The 13,859-nt window shown below is 38.4% G+C and overlaps 1 protein-coding gene across 3 annotated transcripts in view; it reads right to left on the reverse strand.

Moving 5' to 3' along the window:
- LOC107592856 (voltage-gated potassium channel subunit beta-2) overlaps positions 1 to 13,859 on the reverse strand; it is a 187,737-nt gene that overhangs the window by 104,725 nt on the left and 69,153 nt on the right. For 2 of the 3 annotated variants that reach the window (XM_016282427.1, XM_016282426.1), the window contains exon 3: positions 11,850 to 11,891. The exons of the other annotated variant lie outside the window; for it this stretch is intronic. In XM_016282427.1, the coding sequence (XP_016137913.1) occupies positions 11,850 to 11,891 (42 nt within the window). The remainder of the gene's footprint in view (positions 1 to 11,849; positions 11,892 to 13,859) is intronic. 3 annotated transcript variants of the gene reach the window in all.

A 13,859-nucleotide genomic window follows, 5' to 3' on the forward strand; every position in this document is an offset into this window, starting at 1 on the left:
GGGCTTAAACTTTTAGAACTTTAAATCTTAAAGTTTTATTTGAAAGCATAAAACAAGTTTCATTTATTCTTACAATAGCCTTATGATTTTTTGCTCAGAAATTCTGTGTTGTGTATTTAAAAAATTTTTAAGGCATAAAACATTAATTTAATCTAATCTATCTTTTAAGTAATGACAATTAAACAAATTTTATTTTGGGGAAAATAAAGGTAATTTAATATTACAATTAAAACATTGAAGAAATATTGTATGCTTATTCCTTAAAAATAAGGTTTTAATAATTTTAGTAGTAGTAAAATTATTAAAACAGTGTTATCTGTATGCACCAAGGGTCTGAGAGTAACGCAATTTCAATTCTCTGTGTGTATGTGCTGTACATGTGGAAGAATTGACAATAAAGCAGACTTGACTTGACTTGACTAGTAGTAGCAGCCTGTTACTTACATTCTACTCAACAATAGTAATATATTTCTGCCAATGCCCTCAAGTTAAACCAAACTTTTATTTTGACGGGTTGCCATGAATACCTTTACATTTCTGTGTGTATGTCATGATGATAGTTTTACTGAAATGAAAAATGACTTCAAATGCTCATGAAGTGACTCTCAGAGCAGTTCTGGAGGTGTAGTTCATGTATTTATGTCCTCGTTAGTGAGACGGCAGAGGTTAATATCACCGGAAGCGTCACGAGCATTTCAGTACGAGTTCACAAAACCACGCGTCTGCGCCATTCATTACCACAGAGACATGCAGAATTCATATTTAAATATGAATCGTTTTGCGGCTTAATATTTACAAATACTAGTGGGAGTGGGCTCACTTGTGTGTGTGTGTGTGTGTGTGTGTGTGTGTGTGTGTGTGCATGATACAGAGAGCGCGACCATAACGTAGAGACCGAAATGACATGCCGTCATGTAAATAAGATAAATAATAAGGCTATTTAGTTTGCTTAATAAAATAACAAGGTATATACCTGTTCTATAGGAAAGGCAACTTAAAATGACTTCTGTTGTGATCTGGCGCTATAGAGAAAATAGAATTAAATAAAATTAGGGTTAGGGTTAGGTTAGGCGGGCCGCCCCCTAATATAATGGCAGGGGAAACACTGATGTTTGTTGTAGATTTTATTCACCCCATAGAAGTTTACCCAACTATGACGACTTCCGCTTCTGAGAAACCCAGAAATGTGAAAAGTGTCCATTGTGACAGTACATCTCAATGCACCTTTTCACGATTAGATCACTAATTCAAAGCAAACAGCTGTAATAAAGCAACATTTAAAAGGAGTTATTCTTAGGGTTTTGAGCTTGTAGTGCTGTCTTTTCCAATTTACACAGGCACATTTACACTGACAGCGATTTGAGGAATCATGAGCAACACAAAGTTGTGTACAGTTAAGAATTTTATGCAAATATGTATGCAGCAACTACCAATAGGACTAACAGGGTTCCTACACATTTTCCATTTCAAAATTCCATACTTTTCCAGACGAAACTTTCCAAACCTTTCAGTCAATTTTCATATTTTCATATTTAACATAAATAGTGCTTACAGCATTATTTTCAGCTTTATATTTGGTATATTGTACCGTCATCTGTATTTTTTTTCATTGATATTCTCGAAGTGACAGCATACAGAGCCCCTAAAATAAAATTAAATAATACAGACTTTTGCTTGCACACAGGAAACTTTTTTGTGACCTCGAGAAGCTATTCACATGCACATGCAAATTTTTTTTGCATGCTTACACATAACAATTTCTAGTTTTATAACCTATTTCCTTTGTGCATCAGTGCCATCTTACTATGAATAAAACGAGAGCAGGGATGCACATGAATTAATACAGATCTACTTGCTCAAAATGTTGCTTTCCTTAGGGTAGTGCCTCTAATATCAAGGCCTAATGTACATTTAACACATCCTCTGTGGCAGCGGAAAAACCATGACATCAAATGAGCTGATGGCATAATACGGCTGTATACATTGTCCTATTTGCCAAATTCAAGGGCCTATAAAAAAAAGACAGGTATTGTAAAAAAAAAGTGTTAAAAATGTGGCTTTCATTAGGGCAGTACATCATATTTCAAGGCCTTAGGACTTTTTAACACGTACTCTGTGGCGGCCAAGAAACCACATCACAAAATGGACTGATGGCACAAGTGGCTCAGTTTGCATTGTCCTATATGCCAAGTTTAATGATGTCTCATGTGCACATAAAAGTCGGTATATTTTCTATTATAAAAAAAAAAACTAAATAGGGGCAGAAGTCTGGAAATGCAAATATTTTTGCTTTTTTTCCCCATACTTTTCCAGACCTGGAAATTACTTAAATTAAATTCCATACTTTTTCAAACTACGTAGGAACCCTGGAGTAAAGACTGAAACTCATGTAACCCATCATCTGATAGTGTTGTTACTGTTAACTAGAACTATTAAAAATAGTTTTGGTAATTTAAATATAGCTGAAATAATATAAAATATGAAAAACTTAAATGAAAATGAAAAACTAATGAAAAAATACATTTAAGTAGAAGTACTAAACTTATTAAAATAAAATAAAAAAGTAAAACCAAATAGAAATACAATTTTTTTTTTAAAATACTTAGTATTTAAAAGAAAGACTAAAACACTGATACAGATACTGCAGTCGAGTAGAAACACTTGATCACAGTCAAAAGTACAGACACTATGTGACATCCAGAGATTTAATTGCTGTCAGTATAAATACAACCCGAGGTGGGATAAAAGAAAGAAAAAGTATGAAAAATCTAATCAAAACAAACTAAATAATAATTGGTTTAACTCCAAGAAAATAAGCATGCATTACTACATTACAGTCCAAATATAAAACTTATTTGTAACTGCATATTTCATTAAAGTATATGTGGTTCAGACCAAGCTTGCCTCTTTGCAAAACTGTCTGCATAGTTCACTTGTGCAGGAGGTTCTTTATCATAAGCCTGTATCGATCCTGTGAATCTTGACTGAATGATGTACTGCAAAAACCACTCAACTACTGCAGAGTACTGATCCTCCATACGCCTGCACTGAAGAGCTTCACTCAAATGAGCGACAACAACAACAAAAATCCCCTGAACTAAAATGACAACAACTTGCGGTACTAAAATAACAGGTTCAAGCATGTATAATGCAAAAGGGTAAGGGTAAGGGATGATAATTAAAGGGGCACACCCATGCAGAATAACACCCTAAAACAAACTGACTCATGCACACAGGTGGCCAGTCACACCAAAGACAAAATCAGCGCAAAAACTTACCCGGGGTCTTGGAGGTCGGCTCATGAACAAGACTTATGAATGTCAATCAGTCCTTATAAACTCAGAAACCGCCAGCAATCCAGCGATCCACCCAAACTGGGAGTGTCTTGCATGCCGGCGTCTAAACCAATTAGTGAAGAAGAGAGCATCGCCCTTATCCTCTCACCCCTCCTTCAACTCCAGCCATCTCCCCTCCCAGCTCGACTCCATGAAGGAAATCCATTTATGTCATTCGAGGGGGAGCAATTTGTTTCTGCTAACTGCAGCAAATAATATCTGGTCTAAATTATTCACAGAAGCTTTTGCGCTAAAAGCTTTTGATTGTTGTTCCACATGAGATAATAGATAAAGGCCTTTTAGTGCACTAATAAGGCCTGTGCAAGCATGTGGATTTTCAGAAAGACACATACACCCATCTATATAAGTGAAAAAAACATGTTTAGCAAATATAAATGTCAAGTACAAACAGACTACATTACAGAAAAAGAACTCATCTACAATATAAAATGAAAACATCAATGACCAAATGTCTCTCCAGTGACACTTTAATGAAATTGGTGTCAAAGTTTGGTGTAAAGATACCAAATCTCTACAATATGACAGAGTAGCACATAAACACTTTCAAAAAGCAATCATCACCGTTTACACATGACAGCCTTTAGACTAGGGTTTCTCAATAGGTGGCCCGCGGGCCACATCCGGCCCGTGAGAGAAAAAAGTTTGGCCCGCGCTAATTTCAAATAATGTGACATAAGAATTCAAACGCAGCATCAGAAAGCTACATTAGCTTACACCGTGTCTACACCGGACACGAGCGGCGTGATGCAATAAAATACAATAGCACCCATTATAATCAGTGATGCTGTCAACATTGGATGCGGCGCGACACGACAAATCCCTGACAGTAAACTGCGGACTCGTAGGGCTGTCGCGATAACCGCAATATCGCAATACCGCACTATTGACGAGCAAACTGCAGAGGAATGCAAAAACCGCAGCAACCGCAATTTTTCCGTGTTTTATTTTTTCGTAAGGTTATGCCCTTCTCGTTTTACACTTCATGCATGTGGACTGAATATTAAACAAGTTAATAAGGATAACATAATGTGTACCATGCTGATTTGTACAGAGACTCCGTAGATTTGCACTTAACAAGCCTAAACAGACAGTGAATGAGAGAGAGATCGACTGAGCGCGTGCGATTACTTGCATCTGTCCTCCAGGCCGAGTCATATAGTATATATATATGTGAAAATAGGTTGTCATGTTCAAGGAAAGCGAAATCTCTGTCTTAGCATCGATGCATAGCTGGTCAGCTGAGCCTTCTAAAGTGGCGCTCAAAGTTAAAATGATTTCAACAGCGTGTTTCATTACGTCTCTTTGAATGAATGAATCAGCGTTTTTGAACATGTAGTTGAATGACAGCCACCACCTTGTGGCGCAACACTGTAACTGCACTGACTTTGAGGTCAGCCCTTCTAGAACACGCGCAGGTGGAAATATCAATAGTCTCTTGTCCAGTCAGATTAGAAAATCAGATTACAACTAGGCAATATATATATATATATACTGTATATATATACACACAAACACACACAGTATATACTGTGTATATACAGTGGGGCAAAAAAGTATTTAGTCAGCCACCAATTGTGCAAGTTCTCCCACTTAAAAAGATGAGAGAGGCCTGTAATTTTCATCATAGGTATACCTCAACTATGAGAGACAAAATGAGAAAAAAAATCCAGAAAATCACATTGTAGGATTTTTAAAGAATTAATTGGTAAATTCCTCGGTAAAATAAGTATTTGGTCACCTACAAACAAGCAAGATTTCTGGCCCTCACAGACCTGTAACTTCTTCTTTAAGAGCCTCCTCTGTCCTCCACTCGTTACCTGTATTAATGGCATCTGTTTGAACTCATTATCAGTATAAAAGACACCTGTCCACAACCTCAAACAGTCACACTCCAAAAACTCCACCATGGCAAAGACCAAAGAGCTGTCAAAGGACACCAGAAACAAAATTGTAGACCTGCACCAGGCTGGGAAGACTGAAGCCAGGGACTCAAATCCTGCAGTGCCAGACGTGTCCCCCTGCTTAAGCCAGTACATGTCCAGGCCCGTCTGAAGTTTGCTAGAGAGCATTTGGATGATCCAGAAGAGGATTGGGAGAATGTCATATGGTCAGATGAAACCAAAATAGAACTTTTTGGTAAAAACTCAACTTGTCGTGTTTGGAGGAGAAAGAATGCTGAGTTCCAAAGAACACCATACCTACTGTGAAGCATGGGGGTGGAAACATCATGCTTTGGGGCTGTTTTTCTGCAAAGGGACCAGAACGACTGATCCGTGTAAACGAAAGAATGAATGGGGCCATGTATCGTGAGATTTTGAGTGAAAACCTCCTTCCATCAGCAAGGGCATTGAAGATGAAACGTGGCTTTCAGCATGACAATTATCCCAAACACACTCTGTCATTGCCAACAAAGGGTATATAACAAAGTATTGAGATTAAATTTTGTTATTGACCAAATACTTATTTTCCACCATAATTTGCAAATAAATTCTTTAAAAATCCTACAATGTGATTTTCTGGATTTTTTTTCTCATTTTGTCTCTCATAGTTGAGGTATACCTATGATGAAAATTACAGGCCTCTCTCATCTTTTTAAGTGGGAGAACTTGCACAATTGGTGGCTGACTAAATACTTTTTTTCCCCACTGTATATATATATAGGTCAATGGCGCTTGGCTTGGCAGAATTCGGCCCTCGGCAAAAACTAATTGAGGAACCCTGCTTTAGACACTTCAACTCTGACCCCCACACATGAAGCGATCCTTGCCCATCTATATTTAATGTACTAAATGAAGACATCAGAAAGAGAAGTTCAACAGCCAATGTTAAAAAATTCATCCTTAAAATCAATGCACCCACCTTCCCGGAACCCTGCTTTAGACACTTCAACTCTGACCCCCACACATGAAGCGATCCTTGCCCATCTATATTTAATGTACTAAATGAAGACATCAGAAAGAGAAGTTCAACAGCCAATGTTAAAAAATTCATCCTTAAAATCAATGCACCCACCTTCCCGGAAATCACCATATTCAATACTCATAAAGAGCTAGAATATATATTGACTCATTAACTAAATGCGTCTTGCACGTCATATGCCAATGCGCACCTTTTACTAGAACTACTGTAGTCTAGGAGTAGTTGTAGTCTGTTGTATAGCCATTTAGTTTCACCAAGTTACACACAGTGTTTGGAAATTTACAAATGAAATGATCAAATTACATTACTGTATTATACTTTTAAAAAGTACCTTTAAAAAAATGTTTTTTTGGAAACACTTTACAGAAAGGTTCTGTTCATTTATTTAACATTTATATTTGTGCTGTCAAACGATTAATCACGATTAATCAAATCCAAAATAAATGTTTTTGTTTTTATAATATATGTGTGTATACTGTGTATATTTATGTATATATAAACACACACATGCATGTATATATTTAAGAAAAATATGTTATGTCACTGAGAGTCATAACATATGAGAGTAACTGCATTATTCCAGTGTGTGCTGCAGTGAGGGGTGTGTCATTTATGAGACAACTGCATCAAGTAGAAGAGGAAAATCCCACAGAGCAAACTCTGTACAGTATTGAATCTGGTAAAACACAATGCAATCTCAGTTCACAGAGAGGCACGAGTCACAACATTATCTTCATATTATGTGCTTTATGTGTAGGAGTGCGTGCTATACACATTCACATACAAAAATATCACATAAGAATAACAAAACATAAATAAGTAGTACACTTAAAATGTAACAAAACAGCAACCCCAACACATTACAACAATGATTGAAATGAGGTAATCCTGCTTTCCCATCACTCTGTCTGTGTGTGATCGATTCCTGTCAAGCGGATCTGGGTGATGCGACGCTAAAAGACTTGGAGCTTAAAAGGACAAAAATGTGCTCTGTGTGTGAGTGCTCATTAGCCTCAAAGCTACGGAGTCAGGGGTTTTAAGAACCCATCAGCACAACAACTCCCTTTTTCAACCCATAAAAAATATGATCCCTCACTAAAACAGGAAAAGTGCACTGCAGATGAGGGTAAAAGGGATGCGTTCAATCTGATCGCTAAAAGCAGCTGCTGCATAAAACAGTTGCTTTCAGGTGAGCTTGTGTCTTCAAGCAGGGAGGATGCTGCAAATGCAACTCCAACAAAAATCTATTCCATTATTATTCAACATTTTCCAGCACACAAACTAATTCATAAACAAATTAATTAACACACAAACTAATTAATAAACAAATATTATGACCAGGGCTCAGCAAAGACGGCCCAACGGTAATGTCAGTGTTTCACACTATTGCTGCAGTGATTATCACCATAAACACTTTCACTAATCATATTGTTTTTTTGTTTTTTATGGTTTGCAGATGTAAACATGGGATATTCTGTGTTATATGCACTGTTGTAAAATCTGCTGATTTTATTTATGTTTAGCTATTTATTAACAGGCTTTTGTTAAAATTGACTTATTTAGAAAAATGTATTACAAGTGTTTGGAAAATGAATAAGCAAATCGGCATGTGTACTCGTTCCAGGAAATAAAGATAAAGTGTATGAATTAACACATGTAATGGAAAGCGAATTTCACTCATGACAAATTAAAAACCTAATAAATTAATTGTGTTACTATTTTACTTTTTAGGCGAAAAATTAATTAATTAATTAAAAATACATGATTTATAAATAAATGTATTAGTTTAGCTTACTAGTATATAATTTCTGACACATTAAAAACATGTAATATTTTATATATATATACATACACTTATATTTATATTTAAATGTACACACACACACACACACACACACACATATATATATATATATATATATATATATATAATGTATGAATATGCATTTTAATGGTATTGCCAGTGAAATGCACAGAATGAATGATATAACACGATTATAGTTAACTTAAACCATAAAAAGTACACTTGTGTTACTAAAGAAATAATCAATTAATAATTCAGTTATTAATCAATTACAAAACAAAAACTAAAGTGAAAACGTCTCATTCCATGTAGGCCGGAACGGGGATACTCACAACAGACGGGCCTGTCCCGGCGCACACTCTCTCCAGAACATTTGGAGGATCTCTCCAAAAATTGGAGGAAAGGCGTACAGACGAAGCCTCGGCCACGTCTGTACCATGGCATCCAGCCCCAGTGGAGCTGGATGAGTCAGAGAGAACCAGCGCCCTGGAACACGGCAGGGTTGGCAGACCGACCTCCTGAGGGCACTGAGGAGAGACGGGCACCGTGTAATGTGGTGTACATCGCTCTTCCCCAGAGGGAGTTGGCCCTCAAAAAGTCCTAGGCCTTAGGCGTCAGGACATTTACGATGAAGACTATCTAGCGAGAATGACAGTCCGCAGACCCACCTTCTGCTAGAAGCCTTCGGCCCCTTCGCTGAATGACAGAAAGCTAGCGCCGGTGGCACCTCACGTGCTTTTAAAGCTTCCTGGTCATGATGTCACCCGCCGCGAACGTCTCGCCCATCGTTCGACTGATTACACATATGATTCAGAGCTTGGTATCGCTGAAGGCGTTCCCCTAGGGTTTTCCGACGCAGCTCGAGTTCCCGAAGGGGAACCATGGTTACATGCGTAACACGAGACGTTCCCCTTCTAGGGTACTCCACGCTGCGCCTCCTAGGGGGCACATTGGGGAACGAAATCCAACCATGCCATGCCGAGGCGCATGCCTGTCCACCTGGCGGGGGAGCACTAAGGAAGCGACAGACATACACTAAGCCTTTCCTCAGAAAGGGTCCATGCCACTGACGCCACGGACCGCTCACACAACTTGGCAGAAATGTGGAACCTGATTAGATCAAGGGGAACATTCCACCCAAGTTAAGAGCACAACTATCCTCAGATAGCTATGCTATGTGAGCCATATGAGCCTAGATACACAAGACCACTGAAGAGACTAACTAGAAAGCCTCTAGAGGAGCTCAAAGATAGCTACTTAAATCCGGGTAAGGAGAATAGCTGCTGAGCTAGAACATAGCTATCCTGAGATAGCTATGTCCTAAAGGTCTTATGAAGGTTTGTAGACCAGAATAACCATACACAGCTAGCCTAGATAGCCAGGCAAAACCTTCCTGCAAAGCTGCCCAGACCACAGAGGAGACCGCTACTTAAAACCCTAAGCAGGGGAGCAATCACTGAGCTAGCACATAGCTACCCTCAGATAGCTAAGTACCTATGAAGGGGCTACCATAAGTAGGACCGACTGAGACTACCCAGACCACAGAGAGTGGGCTATCTACTTACAACCCTAGCAGGGGAGATAGCGCTGTATAGGCAAGGGCTCAAGAGACCGCTACTTAAAACCTTAAGCAGGGGAGCAATCACTGAGCTATCACATAGCTATCCTCAGATAGCTAAGCTCTAGGAAAAGGGATCACTCCAGGAGAGGGCTCACCGCAAGTGCCAGTAAGACACAGCTAGCCTCAGACAGCTTTATTCAAGTAAGCCCGTCCTGCCATAACAATGGCTGTAATATAACCACCCTAAGATGGCTATACTAAGGAAGCCCCAAATCCGTATCAGACCCACAGTAGGCTAGCGAAGTACCGTGTGATTGACCAGGAGCTCACAAGAGGGAGATCTGGACCATCAGTAAATGATTTGCTAAGAGCATACACATAAACATCATCAGCCCGAGATCAAAGCCTGATGTAAGCTGTGGCCAAAACACTAGAGTGCTGGACACAGCTATCCTTGAATAGCAGTTCCCTCAGAAAAGGCTGAAGACAGGACAAAGACTTCAGTGTTTGCTTTAGAGAGCTTGTGCCAAGGGGAACCCAAGCCAGGATAAAACATAGCTGCCCTCAGACCGCCATATTCCAGAGCAAAGTAAGCTTGAGCTGGAGCATAACCATCCGCAGACAGCTACATTCTAAGCAGGGACTGCTCACTTAAAACCCTGATCTCTCCACAGAGTATTAAAATATATTCACGCCCAGCCAGGCTCTCCACACACAATAACATGCATATTAGAGAGGCACGGCCGAGCTGAATATAGCTCCACCCACGATCTCGCAGGATCAGGGCTGAAATGACTCCGTGCTCACACTTCATCGCCATAACAACCCAATAGTATCTGCAACATCTGGCAACCCGTTTAGAGAGGGCGTGTGGATCCCACAGAACAAAGCGATCATCGCGAGCTTGGATAAACTGTGCCGTGGCAACGGCGAACCATTGTGACTCATCAGTCATCACAATGAGCGCGTAGCTCTGAACGTGCGTGCTCTTCGCAGAGACAAACGCGAAAGCAGAACATGCCCTAGAGTGTCGATACATGGGATCGATAACCCAAAAAAGCATCTTAAACCCACGAATCCCACGATCTTCGCCGTGCCTCGGCAGCAGCGGGACCTGAACGCGACACGCAAATGCTTGTCACTCATCACTCGAGAAGAGGGACAAACGTGAACAGAGCTTCAGAACCCTCGAGCACTGAACGCGCAAGCTCCTGACCAAGACACATGATGCATAGATCGTGTGTGACCTCAAGTGTCAGAAACCTCGGGCATGGAGGCACATACTCTCCACAACGCTCACCCGCTGGTCTAGCACACACACTTCAAACAGACGGCTCCTAAAGACAGCAAAGAGGATGACGTATTCAGGAGGTGACCTTTAATACTTCCAGGCGCACACACACACACACTATGATGTCATGGGCCAGGTGGACCAATAGATTGGCTTTGTTTCACATGCGCTTCAGACACCGGTCATGCAGGCTGCATTCCCCAATGTGCCCCCTAGGGGGCGCAGCATTGTGATCCCTAGAAGACACTAAAAACACTGGGAAAGCCATGGTTTAAACAAAAAACGCATACCGTGGTAAATATCTGACCAAGTGTAAATATGGAATGAAATGCGATTCTTCATATGAGATTACTGAACATTCACTGCGTCTCTGGGCTCATGCTTGTCATGCTTTGAGTTTCAGAAGTGTTCCACAGCAAAGAAAACCTGAACTCCATGACTTACCTGCAACACTGTTTTAATTCTACATGGAGTGAAATTAAATCTAAGTGCATTGTGTGAGGGACTCTATTCTGGGAGCGTTATTCAGACACACTGATATTCAAGAGCCGTCTCGACACCAACATATGAACAGATTACAAGTGAGATTAGATGTTCCCCCTGTATGCAAGCCATTCCTTTTTACAAGTTATACAACAATATTAAGCACCAGTTAGTCTCAATCCATCTCATTGTAATTCTACATGTTTCATTTATTATTGATCAGCTTTCACCAATTACAAGCAAACAACAATGTAATCACATGTTCTATGACTATAATTCCCTTGCGCTTTCAGTAGTACAATGACATGATCAAACCGCTATTAGGAGGAGCTAAACTAAGAATGAACCCATGCCTTGAAAGTACTTTCCAAAACAGATGAAAACGAGTGCAGTATCAGATGGCCATAGCTAATTAATCAGCGAACAAAGAGGTACCTGTAAAACTGCAGCTGCCGTTTTGGGCTCCCGTATCTCGCACTGAGGGCAGCATGAAGGAGAGAAAGAAAGAGAGAGAGAGATAAGACAGAGGGGAAAGCTTAGTCTTATAGGTGAAAGGGGAAAGAACAGTGAGAGGGCATTAAACAAAACACTCGCACGTGCACACAGAATTACGCAAGTACAGTATCAGCTTTAGCAGTAAAGGGGAGCGCAGAGAAACAGATTTGACACTGAAGAAATTAATAAAGAAAGAAACAACTGAGAAACTTCTGAAAAGACAGTAATATGAAACAGCAATATGGCCAGGAGGATCTTTACTTTCCTTACTTGAATTAAAATAAAATACAAAAACCTTAAAACCCTTCTGTATCTCAGCAAGTTGCCATTTCTAATTTTAATTTAGCTAAATTTAAGGTACTAAAACAAATTAAAAATAAAATAAAACAAATAAAAATGATTAATTATTTTATTATTAATTAATTATTTAATTATTATTAAAAATCATAAAAAATTTTATAACTTGTGCTGAAGTAAAAACCTATAAAAGTATAAAAAATATTTTATATAAAAAAACTATATTAATTTTAAAATAACCACAAATAAAATACATTTTCTTTACAAAAAGTAAAATGAAACCAGAAATGATAAAAACTCAAACTAATTCAAAATTTTAATAAAAACTATAATAGTATCTCAACAATACTAAAATAACATTGAAGGCAAAACAAAACAAAACACAATTACTATTTTACATTTTAATTGTTTTGTTTGATTAATTAATTATTTAATTATTATTAAAAATCATAAAAAAATTTATAACTTGTGCTGAAGTAAAAACCTATAAAAGTATAAAAAATATTTTATATAAAAAAACTATATTAATTTTAAAATAACCACAAATAAAAGACATTTTCTTTACAAAAAGTAAAATGAAACCAGAAATGATAAAAACTCAAACTAATTCAAAATTTTAATAAAAACTATAATAGTATCTCAACAATACTAAAATAACATTGAAGGCAAAACAAAACAAAACACAATTACTATTTTACATTTTAATTGTTTAGTTTGATTGTAACTTTACTTTAACTTTAGGACAATTTAGACTAATTGTGCAACACAAATAATAAATATTTTTGATCCACTGACAGGTGGCCTCAAATCTAACACATGTATACTTTTAAAAAATGTGTGGAGAGAAAAAAACTTATTTTTTTTAGCTAACAAACATTAAAAAGAAAGTAGCTCTAAAGTGCAGTTAATGCTTGAAGTTACACTGGAGCTGGAAACAGACTTGCACCACCACCTGCTGTTCAGTACCAGAACTGCTGGCAAAACCCAAGAGCGATGAAAACACTATAGGAGTCACAGAAGATCAGAGCAAATTCATCAGGAACTTTCCAGCAATGGTGAAATGAAGTCAGGCTCTGATTAAGTGGGCTGCTGGGCATTATGCAAAGCACTTGACCACTTTCACCCTTTCCAGTGGGAAGCCCTGCAGAACTGCTGCCTAAATCACTCAGTATGCTAGATGAACATTATTAATCGCATAGAGCCTGCAGCAGGAATAAAGCAGCTTTAGAGCAGTGCAAACGCATCCTTCTTTCTTATCACTGTAATTCAACAACAACTAATGTGGCTGACGACAAACATGCTATATTTTTTTGTGTACATGTAACATTTCTTAAACCTGTTATTTAGGAATAGGTGCTTTTTGATGATTCACGCTCATCTTTGCTGCAGTGTGGCTCTCTAGGACTCTCATTCTCTGCACTCTAAACCTTTGAGCTAGATCCCACATTTCTGTATGTGTGAGTCTTTTATCTGTGTGTCACTTCTCAGAACGTCCTACAGTCACACAGAGTTTCTGAGATAGTGTGAGACTCCAGATTCTCCTGTTTTAATCTTATAATGAAATAAACCCATTTATTTAAACATTTTTGTTTAAATATTACCTAACCCAGGGATACTTAAATATAAACAGCTCAGTGGAGACTTAAAAAAAAA

This window comes from Sinocyclocheilus grahami, unplaced genomic scaffold (genome assembly GCF_001515645.1).
Source record: "Sinocyclocheilus grahami isolate Dianchi unplaced genomic scaffold, SAMN03320097.WGS_v1.1 scaffold160.1, whole genome shotgun sequence".
NCBI classification, from domain to species: Eukaryota; Metazoa; Chordata; class Actinopteri; order Cypriniformes; family Cyprinidae; genus Sinocyclocheilus; species Sinocyclocheilus grahami.